This window comes from Glycine soja, chromosome 10 (genome assembly GCF_004193775.1).
Source record: "Glycine soja cultivar W05 chromosome 10, ASM419377v2, whole genome shotgun sequence".
NCBI lineage: Eukaryota > Viridiplantae > Streptophyta > Magnoliopsida > Fabales > Fabaceae > Glycine > Glycine soja.
The window spans coordinates 31,091,184-31,103,194 of NC_041011.1; the positions used below are offsets into that span (position 1 = coordinate 31,091,184).

The 12,011-nt window shown below is 40.0% G+C and overlaps 1 protein-coding gene and 1 non-coding gene across 2 annotated transcripts; both read right to left on the reverse strand.

Moving 5' to 3' along the window:
- Positions 1 to 1,893: 1,893 nt before the first annotated feature.
- On the reverse strand, positions 1,894 to 2,589 carry LOC114371625. The gene has a single exon (XM_028329001.1). The coding sequence runs from the start codon at positions 2,587 to 2,589 to the stop codon at positions 1,894 to 1,896; it is 696 nt and encodes a 231-aa protein (XP_028184802.1).
- Positions 2,590 to 6,176: 3,587 nt separating this feature from the next.
- On the reverse strand, positions 6,177 to 6,283 carry LOC114372703. Its single transcript, XR_003658273.1, has one exon. It is a non-coding gene; the product is annotated as a small nucleolar RNA R71 (small nucleolar RNA).
- Positions 6,284 to 12,011: the final 5,728 nt, after the last annotated feature.

The following is a 12,011-nucleotide window of genomic DNA, read 5'->3' on the forward strand; positions in this document are numbered from 1 at the left end:
CGGAACACAAAGGAGAAGAGGTAAGAGGTGGCGCCATCCACTAGGGAATAAGCCATGGAAAAAGGAACTTCACCACCAAGATGAGCCTTGGATAAGAAGCTTGGAGAGGATGCTTCAATGGAGGAAAAGAAAGAGAGAGAGAAAGAGAGAGGGGGGAGTACGAAATTGAAGGAAGAAAAAGGGAGAGAAGTTGAACTTTGAGTTGTGTCTCACAAGACTCTCATTCATCAAAGTTACAATAAGTGTTACACATGCTTCTATTTATAGACTAGGTAGCTTCCTTGAGAAGCTTTCTTGAGAAAACTTCCTTGAGAAGCTTCTTTGAGAAAACTTCCTTGAGAAGCTAGAGCTTAGCTACGCATACCCCTCTCATAACTAAGCTCACCTCCTTGAGAAGCTTCCTTAAGAAGATTCCTAAAGAAGCTAAAGCTTAGCTACACACACCTCTCTAATAGCTAAGTTCACCTCCTTGAGATGAGAAGCTAGAGCTTAGCTACACCCCCCCTATAATAGCTAAGCTCACCCATATGCCAAAAAACATGAAAATACAAAAAAAGTCCCTACTACAAAGACTACTCAAAATGCCCCGAATTACAAGGCTAAAATCCTATACTACTAGAATTGCTAAAATACAAGGCCCAAATGAAGGAAAAACTATTCTAATATTTACAAAGATAAGCGGGCTCATACTTAGCCCATGGGCTCGAAATCTACCCTAAGGCTCATGAGAACCCTAGGGCCTTCCCTTGGATCTCTAGCCCAATCTACTTGGAGTCTTCTATCCAATGCCCTTGTGGGGTAGGATTGCATCACTTATTGTGTGCTGTTTTACCTTCCTGAGACAATTTTTAGCTTAACCCTCCCCCAAATGAGGAGCATATCATAACTAAGATCCTTATGCTCTCTTAAACCTTAAAACAAGGTAGGAGATAATTAAAGTAAGCTTAAGGGCTTTACAAAAAAAATTATTATCATTTTTGGCTCAAATAGGGTGCAAGGGATAAATTATCATCAAAGGTTAGCTTTTTGGCTAAGTGGCTAAAAATAAGAAGAAACATGGCCTTGATCATTTCCACCTCATGTAATTAATCTGAAAGTCTAAGAATGATGCAAAAGCGGGAAATTAAAAATAGACGTTCTCTCATAAGTAAGTTTCACACAACTCTCCGGGACAAAACAAAGTTGTTGGCTTACCGCACCATGATTTCTTTCCAATAAATTAACCTTTTCCTCTTTTTGTTGTGATTCATACTCCATTACTTGAACTGGGGTTTGCCTTCATGGAACCAGCATTTTCACAAAAATTGGTATGCAACATTTCAAGTGTCTGAGTCCTTCAGAGAAAGCTTAAAAAGTGACTTCACAAGTTATCATGCACTTATTCAATAAAAGAAAATTACTGGATTTAAACTACTATAATTAAATTGCTGAAATTAAAGTAAGATGAAAAGAAAAACAAAAAGTAAAGACAAGAAATATAAAAAAACGAAAGAAAGAAAAAGAAATCCTGAAAAAATTAGGTCTCAATCTTGTGTGGGCCCTGGATCCCAAGCTCTATGAGCACCACTAATGTCTGCAACATAATCATCCTCAACTTCAATATCTGTGACATCATCGTCAGCTACACCAAAGGTGACACCCCCTATCAAAAGAAAGTTGGTCTCCTAGCCAAGCAACACGGGCTAGGAATGCCTTGGGTGTCATCATGGGCTGCTGGAGGGAGAGATAGTGGAGGCTTTGCATCAGTAGGTACTCACCATGGTGAAGGCTATGCAACATAGTCAGGAGTCATTCTGGCTTAGCAAAAGGCATAAATGTCTGACTGACAGGTGGAGGAGGGACATCTGGCGAAGGGAACGTTGGTGGAGGAGCTGGTGGAATGTCTAGAGTGGCTCAAATCTTGACCTGTATTGGCCCTAAAAAGACCCTAGAAGAGTCTGCATGATTCTCAACTGGCTTGGCTTTATCTTCTTCTAGGACCACAGAATTTAGGCGCCCCCCAACGGGGTTAGCTTTTTGCTCAATTTCCTCCACCTTAAAACAAGTCTTGCTATCACTAGGATGCTTAATTCCCTTAAACAAGTTGTATGTAGATTTTTGGTCTTCCACACTCATCTCCAAATTACCCTTCCCCATGTCTACAACACACTTTGCAGTCACCATGAAAGGCCGACCTAGAATCAAGGGGATTTCAGCATCTTCTTCAATGTCCATGATTACAAAGTCCACCGAAAAAGTGAGGTGATGGACTTTGACCAGGATGTCTACAACTACCCCGAATGGTCTTGTGATGGAGCAGTATGCCAACTGGAGTGTCATCCTTGTAGGTTCAATCTTTAGGTTTCCAATTCTCCTACACATTGACATGGGCATCAAATTGATACTTGCTCCTAAGTCAATGAGGGCCTTTCCTACCAACTCCTTCCCTATAGTGCAAGGGATAGTCACACTCCTGGGGTCTTCGAATTTCTTAGGCAGCTTCCTTTGTATCACTGTGCTGTAGTTGCCTCCCACCATAATACTTTCATTGTCAATGTACTTCCCCTTCTTGGTGAGGATCTCTTTCATGAATTTGGTGTAGAGCGACATCTACTGTAAGGCTTCCCCAAATGGCATGGTTATCTCCAGCCCCTTAAATATCTCCAAGAAACGCTTGAAGTAGCGCTCCTTACCCTTCTTTGATGGCACTAAAGGATATGGGGGCTCCTTTAGAGGGACTGGTGGCTCTTTTTTCCTAGCTTCTCGGGCTAACTGGCTTTTGGTCTTAGGGATTAAGACCGTCTTCTCTCCTTCTTCTTCTTCCTTCTTCTCTTCTTCTATCTTTCTGTCTTTGTCTGCTTTTCCTTCCTCAGACTGGTCTTCTTCAGTTCTCTGCGGGCTTCTAGTCCACACCGCCTTGCATTCCTCCTTCAGGTTATTTTCTGTGTTGGCTCCAAAGCTGCTGGTAGGTCTTTCAGCCATTTATTTGGCTAATTGCCCCACTTGTATCTCCAAGTTCTTGATGGAGGCTTCTGTGCTCATATGGTTGGACATAGTTACCTGTATGAATCGATTAAGCATCTCCTTAAGCCTTCTAGTCTTCTTGTCATACCCTAATTTCGTCCGGGGATCATCTGTTTGTTGGGATGCGACCCTCGCTTGATCACTTCGAGGTACTTAACACCCATCGTTAGGCAATCTGTGAAGTTTCGCGACATGTCGGGAGTTAAAAGGAAGTGTTAATGCGCAATCTGTAAAGTTCCGTAACATTTCGGAAGTCAAAGAGGGGACGATTGCGTAATCTGTAAGGTTTCGTGACATTATGGATAGAAAACAAGTATCGTTACGTAATTCGTAAAGTTCCATAACATTACGGAAAAAGAATCAGCAAAAAAGGCAGAGTGGGTGTACAAATAGCAATCAGGCCCACTTGGGCCTTCCAGGATGTTCCACTAGAAGGCGGTGCCTTCTAATGGAAGCAACCCAGCTCGCCTGGGCGAGCTGGGCGGCAACCACCTCCCTCTTTTCCCCTATAAATAGGGGAAGGAGGGCAGAACAAATTCATTTTGCCCAGGAGTGCAAAAGGCTAAGTGTGGGGGGTTTTGATGTGCCATCATTTTCTTCTATTTTCTAAACCCTTTTTGCACCATTTTAATTACTGATTGGTCTTAATTGTCAATTAATCAGACAGTTTTATTATTTGGGCTCATTTAGCTAATTTGATGTTTTTAATCTAATTTCAGGAATTAATGAAACATTGGGCTTAATCCGGATTTTGGTTATGGACTTGAAGAGGGCAAATAAAGCAGCGCTTACCTTAGTTAATTTCTAATTAGGAAATTTCGCAATTTTATTTTATGTTGTTCAGTGTTTATTTCGTTTTGGGCCAGAGTATTGTAATAGGGCCCAGTGACTTTGAGTGACTCTTTTTAAATAGCAGCCTTGGGATTTGTGCAAGGCATTCTGTTATGCTATTCATTATTCAGAGCTTTTGTTTTAGGGTTTTTGTTTTTCTGCTTAATGCTACTGTTCACGTAATGCAATTTTACGTTTTCTGTTTCTAATTACAATTTCGTTCTTGCTTCTTCTTCTACTCTCATTTACGTTTCTGTTTCATCTTTGTTTCTGTTCATTTACATTTTTTTTCATTTACATTTCTGCTTCATGTTTCATTTGCGTTTTCTGTTTGAATCCATGGAAGGCTAGATTTTCTGGTGTTGTTTCCTTTTGAGGACGAAGCCCAACTCTCTTTGAGGTTTCGCTTGTAATGTGGTTCCCTGGCAGTTTTCCCTTCACCAGTTATCCCAAATTCGTGAATATTAATCAGTGCACACTTCATGTTCGATTAATTGCCTCTGAGCCTAACTTGCGTTCATGCTTAATGGACGAAGGGCTAACTGGTGTATGTGGTGCCTAATCACGTATTGACAACCCTAAGTTGATTTTCGCTTAGTAAATTGAAATAGGGTTGGATTAAGTGGTTGACTGTTAGGGACGAATTCTCCATAACCCAGGATAAGAGAATGGTTTCTGAATCAAAGGAAACAACCCGTTTTTAATATTAGTAATTTCGTATTCCAGTTTACTTGTTCTGCTCTTTAATCACAAAACAAACAAACCCCCCCCCCCAATCGTTACTGTTACTACAAGTATATTATGAACATTTGGTTTGTCACTGCTCGTTGGGAAGCGACCTAGGATCACTTCCTAGTTACTGCATTTTCATGTTTATTTGATTCGGGTACGGCCTCGATCAAATTTGGCGCCGTTGCCGGGGAGCAGTGTCCAAAGGTTCATAATAGCTAGCTAGTGTTGTGTGTTTAATCCTTTCGTGTTTTATGTTTAAATTGTTAGTATTGTGTTAGTATGTGTGTTAGTGTTGTTTAGTGTCCTGGTATTTTGTTTAATGTGTGTTCTGTTTCATTTTTTCCATTAAGCGTTTCCCCTGTTTCAGTCTTGGGTGTTTTGCTGTGAAGATTGTGCTTGCGGCAAAAACAGAGTAGTAGTAGAAATCAATTAGAGACGGATTTTAGCGACCACCCATGCTGAATTATTTGAGATTTTTTGTTTTAGTAGCTAGGGTTGTTATTTTTGGCTGAAGTTTTTTGTGGTAACTTCTTTTAATCCATATTTTGTGGGAAAAATAGCTAGAGCCTTTAGTTTGGTCAGATTTGAAAGTTCCAAAAAACTAGCAAATTTTGTGTTTGTCAAAACTTCAAACGACCATAACTTTTGCTCCGGTTATCAGAATCGCAATTATTATATATGCATTTGGGGTAGAAAAAAATTTCCTACGCCATTGCAGCCCACCATAGGCCGGCTGAGGTCTCCATCGTCCAAAAAAAGCGATTCTGTCAAAAGTTTTTTATTTTTCAAGTTTTATTCACTTATTTTTCTTAACTGACCATTTTTAGCTTTCATAGTTAGACTTTGAATTTTTGTCTGAAATTTTTTGTGCTATCTTCTCATCATTTTATAAGGTTGCTCAAAAAATTTCAAGTCATTTGGATATCATTTGAGGGTAGCTGTAGTTCAAACCTACACCTTTATTTACATGATAAGGCAACTAGTTGTGTGCATGCTGAATGTAGTGTATGACTAGAGGTAATCCATCGGACTTACAACCCTTTGATCCTGAGATAGATAGGACATTTCATAGATTAGTTAGACATCATTTTATACCTTTTGATCATTCTGAGCATTCCATTACTGGTGAATCTGTGCATTCTGTTATTGGTGATTTTGAACATCCTGATCTTGAGCATTATAATTTTGAGCATTCTGATTCTGAACATTCTGATTTTGCACATTCTGAGAACATGGCACAACCTCCACCCCATGAGAGGACTCTAAGGGAAATGGCTGCACCTGATTTCACCTACGAAAGCTTGTGCATCCAATACCCTAATGAGGATGTCCCATATGTTCTTAAAACTGGACTGATTCATTTGCTTCCAAAGTTTCATGGCCTTGCAGGTGAAGACCCGCACAAACATTTGAAAGAATTTCACATTGTCTGCTCAACCATGAAACCCCCAGATGTCCAAGAGGATCACATATTTCTGAAGGCATTTCCTCATTCATTAGAGGGAGTGGCAAAGGACTGGCTGTATTACCTTGCTCCAAGGTCCATCACGAGCTGGGATGACCTTAAGAGAGTATTCTTAGAAAAAATTTTCCCTGCTTCCAGGACCACAGCCATCAGGAAGGATATCTCAGGTATTAGACAACTCAGTGGAGAGAGCCTGTATGAGTACTGGGAGAGATTTAAGAAACTATGTGCCAGTTGCCCCCACCATCAGATTTCAGAACAGCTTCTTCTCCAATATTTTTATGAAGGACTCAGTAATATCGAGAGAAGTATGATAGATGCTGCCAGTGGTGGAGCCCTTGGAGACATGACTCCTGCTGAAGCCAGAAATTTAATTGAGAAGATGGCTTCCATCTCCCAGCAGTTTAGCGCCAGAAATGATGCCATAGTCATTAGAGGAGTGCATGAGGTAGCTACAAACCCATCTGCATCATCTGAAACTAAGAAGCTTGAAGGCAAACTGGATGCATTGGTTAACTTGGTAACCCAGCTGGCCTTGAATCAGAAATCTGTACCTGTTGCAAGGGTTTGTGGTTTGTGCTCCTCTGCTGACCACCATACAGACCTTTGCCCTTCCATGCAGCAACCTGGAGCAATTGAGCAGCCTGAAGCTTATGCTGCAAATATTTACAATAGACCTCCTCAACCTCAGCAGCAAAATCAACCACAGCAGAACAATTATGACCTCTCCAGCAACAGATACAACCTTGGATGGAGGAATCACCCTAACCTCAGATGGTCCAGCCCTCAGCAACAACAACAGCAGCCTGCTCCTTCCTTCCAAAATGCTGCTGGCCCAAGCAGACCATACATTCCTCCACCAATCCAACAACAGCAACAACCCCAGAAACAGCCAACAGTTGAGGCCCCTCCACAACCTTCCCTCGAAGAACTTGTGAGGCAAATGACTATGCAGAACATGCAGTTTCAGCAAGAGACCAGAGCCTCCATTCAGAGCTTAACCAATCAGATGGGACAATTGGCTACCCAATTGAATCAACAACAGTCCCAGAATTCTGACAAGCTGCCTTCTCAAGCTGTCCAAAATCCCAAAAATGTCAGTGCCATTTCATTGAGGTCTGCAGTTGACTATGTTTCAAAATGGGTGGAAGCCAAGCCCACTAGAACTAATGATGCTAAAGTTGTCGCAGACTTTGTCAGGTCTAATCTGTTTTGCAGGTTTGGAGTACCTAAAGCAATTGTTAGTGATCAAGGAACCCATTTTTGCAATAGGACAATGCATGCCCTGCTTAAAAAGTACGGGGTGGTACACAGGGTATCCACACCATACCACCCCCAGACTAATGGACAGGCAGAAATTTCTAACAGGGAAATCAAGAGAATTCTAGAGAAGATTGTGCAGCCAAGCAGGAAAGATTGGAGTACCAGGCTTGATGATGCTCTCTGGGCACATCGGAAAGCCTACAAAGCACCCATAGGAATGTCTCCTTATCGGGTTGTCTTTGGAAAGGCATGTCATCTTCCAGTGGAAATTGAGCACAAAGCATACTGGGCAGTGAAGACTTGCAACTTCTCTATGGATCAAGCTGGCGAGGAAAGGAAGTTGCAATTGAGTGAGTTAGATGAAATCCGCCTAGAAGCCTACGAGAATGCCAAGTTCTACAAAGAAAAGACAAAGAAGTTCCATGATAGTATGATAGTTAAAAAAGACTTCGTGGTTGGGCAAAAAGTGTTATTGTATAATTCTAGGCTTGGACTCATGAGTGGTAAGTTGAGGTCTAAGTGGATTGGTCCTTTTGTTGTTACTAATGTTTTTCCTTATGGTACAGTTGAGATCAAAAGCGACTCCACAAACAAGAGTTTCAAGGTCAACGGACATCGACTTAAGCCATTCCTCACGAACCCTTCTTTAGTGGATGTAGTGGTGGAAGAGACTTCCTTACTCCACCCTACTCTTCCTCCACCATGACTTAGGGAGTTTTTCTTTTCCTATCTCCTTCTTTGCTTTTATTACACTTGTCCGATTCTCTTTGATGATTTAATTGTTTTTAATCTTTTAATTGTGCTACATTGAGGACAATGTGTTGTTTAAGTATGGGGGGGGGGGAGTGTTCTTTGGTTTTGCTAGTTTTGTTGGTTTTGTTAATTTGTTAGTTGTGTTAATTTGTTAATGTTGTTAGTTTTGTCGGATTTTTAGTTTAGTATTTTGGGTCAATTTTGTGTGCACGTACGACTTTGCATGTTTTTCTTTGAATTATAGGATATGTTCAAGAAATGGGTAATTGTTTTGAAAATAAAAGTTCTTGACATTTTGTGACTTGAAATCCTTGATTCTTCTCTACATGTCATGATAGTTTTGAAAGCTCAATTTGAAAGTGATGATTTTACCTTTGTGAGAATTTGAGCCATCCATCATCATAATCATTTGGTGTGTTTTGCCCCATTGATTGCTTGCACAATAGCCTTGGCTTGATTCTTGTTGATGCGTCCTAATTCACATGCATATTTGGAAATGATTGAGGCAATTTTGTTCTTATAAGCTTCTAGCCAAATGGACTTACCTTGAATTAATTCCTTTGATAGCCCTTTTGAGCCTTGTTTCCCTTTCCTTGTTTTGAAGCTCACTACAAGCCTTAAGTGAAAAACCATGATATCACCATATCCTTAAGGAATTTTGGAGCTTTGGAATTGTTTTGGGAATAAGTATGGGGGGTTTTTGTTTCATTGGACAACTTGTTTTGTTGGCTATGCTTCATGATGTATTTTGGGCCATACTTGATGTACATTGTATATTGGTTAAATGTTGGACATGCTGAATGAAATGTTGTTTCTCAAAGGCTATAGAGTAAAAAAAAAAAAATATTCGAAAAAAAGAAATTCGAAAAAAGAAAAAGAAAAGCAATAAAGTTGAGTGAATAAGATCTTAAATGGCACAAGAATGATGAAACTCTTCATGTTTAATTTTTATCTTTACTTCTTTTTATTTTCTTTTTTTTTTTCTTAATATGCACTTATTCCCCTTTGCTCCTCTATTCCTTTGGGATTTAGCCACTTATTCCATATTTATCCATACCTTGTCCTTGGCCCCATTACAACCTTAAAAGACCTTTTGATCCTCATGTGCTTGTGTTTGTGGGTTGATTGTCAATTTTAGAATCTTGCCAAGTCTATGTGGTGTTTGCTTTCATGGGTGCTTTGAGGGTAAATAGTAGCCTAGACACTTGAGAGATAGAGTGTATATCTTGTGAGGCTTTATCACTTTTCATTCTTGAGCTGATTAACTATTTTTCCATGATTGGGTTGCTTGGATGATTTTCATGAATGTCTTGACTTTTTGGATCTCCTAATGTTAGATGTTACCCATTCCTTTCATTCCTTGATGTTCATTGAGAAATATATGAATGTGTTTGTTTGTCTCTCTTTGATATCCTTGGATTTTGTTCTTTGTTTCATTTTGCCCAGGAGTGCAAAAGGCTAAGTGTGGGGGGTTTTGATGTGCCATCATTTTCTTCTATTTTCTAAACCCTTTTTGCACCATTTTAATTACTGATTGGTCTTAATTGTCAATTAATCAGACAGTTTTATTATTTGGGCTCATTTAGCTAATTTGATGTTTTTAATCTAATTTCAGGAATTAATGAAACATTGGGCTTAATCTGGATTTTGGTTATGGACTTGAAGAGGGCAAATAAAGCAGCGCTTACCTTAGTTAATTTCTAATTAGGAAATTTCGTAATTTTATTTTATGTTGTTCAGTGTTTATTTCGTTTTGGGCCAGAGTATTGTAATAGGGCCCAGTGACTTTGAGTGACTCTTTTTAAATAGCAGCCTTGGGATTTGTGCAAGGCATTCTGTTATGCTATTCATTATTCAGAGCTTTTGTTTTAGGGTTTTCGTTTTTCTGCTTAATGCTACTGTTCACGTAATGCAATTTTACGTTTTCTGTTTCTAATTACAATTTCGTTCTTGCTTCTTCTTCTACTCTCATTTACGTTTCTGTTTCATCTTTGTTTCTGTTCATTTACGTTTCTGCTTCATGTTTCATTTGCGTTTTCTGTTTGAATTCATGGAAGGCTAGATTTTCTGGTGTTGTTTCCTTTTGAGGACGAAGCCCAACTCTCTTTGAGGTTTCGCTTGTAATGTGGTTTCCTGGAAGTTTTCCCTTCACCAGTTATCCCAAATTCGTGAATATTAATCAGTGCACACTTCGTGTTCGATTAATTGCCTCTGAGCCTAACTTGCGTTCATGCTTAATGGACGAAGGGCTAACTGGTGTATGTGGTGCCTAATCACGTATTGACAACCCTAAGTTGATTTTCGCTTAGTAAATTGAAATAGGGTTGGATTAAGTGGTTGACTGTTAGGGACGAATTCTCCATAACCCAGGATAAGAGAATGGTTTCTGAATCAAAGGAAACAACCCGTTTTTAATATTAGTAATTTTATATTCCAGTTTACTTGTTCTACTCTTTAATCACAAAACAAACAAACCCCCCCCCCCAATCGTTACTGTTACTGCAAGTATATTATGAACATTTGGTTTGTCACTGCTCGTTGGGAAACGACCTAGGATCACTTCCTAGTTACTGCATTTTCATGTTTATTTGATTCGGGTACGGCCTCGATCAACCTTTCATTCAATCAAAATATATCTTGCAAAAAAAGGATAAAAACAATTTAACCAACGTTTAGTTCTCAAAGAACTACGTAGGTATGATTTCCTTTTCATAATTGAGGAATACGTAGGAGCAAGGGAAACACCCTTGTCGACCAAACAAAGATAAAAAATACAAAAGGCACAAAAAGACATAAAAACGTAAAAGGGAAAATAAAACAAATGGAAGTCATATTTGCACACTTGATTAAAGGCTGCCGTCCCTTGTGACGGACGCGTGGGGTGCTAATACCTTCCCCGTGCGTAAATACAACTCTCGAACCTTTCACACTTAAAGTTCATAGACTACGCCTTTTCCGATTTTTCCGACGTTTTCCTGGAATAGACGTTGGTGGCGACTCCGCGCGTTTTCCTTCCTTGGAAGATGCACCCGTGAGCCCTCGCGTCGCCCTCCCGCCGAAGGGTAGGTTGCGACAGTTGGCGACTCCACTGAGTTCTATTGTTAGAGAGTTAGGCCAATCAATCAGTGTGCTTTCCTTACTATGACTTCCCTTTTATTCTTTCTCTTTGCCTTTTTCCTTATGTTCTTGTATATATAAACTCTTTCGGTGCCTTTAGTATGTTTCAAAAATGTATGCATGAGGTAAATATTTATTCATTTGATGCACACAAACACCAACACTATTTGCACACACGGTAAGTTGAAAAGGGGCCCTATACCCGAGTCCATGGGAACATAAGGAGTGGAGGTGAATCTGTGGTCATGCTAGGTCTCCGACTTGCTTGATTACAATGAACCTTCATCTAGAGTTTTCCTCTTTGATAACATATTGTCGCTAGTAGTCCCTATTGCCGCAATATGTTCTTCGAAAGGGATGATACCTCTAGAGACCATTAAGAGAGATATGACCACCTTGGGAATTACCACTAAAAACCCTTTTAGCTCCCTCCCATGTAGGTCCCTAAAATAGGGGCACGAAGCGAACACGCTGCGTGGCATTTTTACACTACCATGCATGTAGTCAAATGTCGTGTACCCCTTGTGTTATATTTGTTTGTGGATATTGTCATGTTGTGCCTTTTGTATATGCATCATGCGCGGGTTTCGTCTTGATCCCCTCACTTTGGCAAACCAACGGAGAGTCCGTGCCACCTTATTAAATACATACGTCGGGCACTGTGCTGCCCCAAACGTTGTATCTAAGAAGGGGACAATTTCCCGGGCTCCCGTATTCATAAATTGCATCTGTGTCATATCCATTTCTTCATGCATTCATCCATTCCACCCATGATAGATGTCGGAGTTTTGATTGCACTGGGTTTTGTTTCACTTTAGTAAAACATGGGAACAAATCAAACCGAAAA

Coding starts and splice junctions, on each gene's coding strand:
- LOC114371625 (XM_028329001.1), bottom strand. CDS start 2,589: ATGTCGCTCTACACCAAATTCATGAAAGAGATCCTCACCAAGAAGGGG.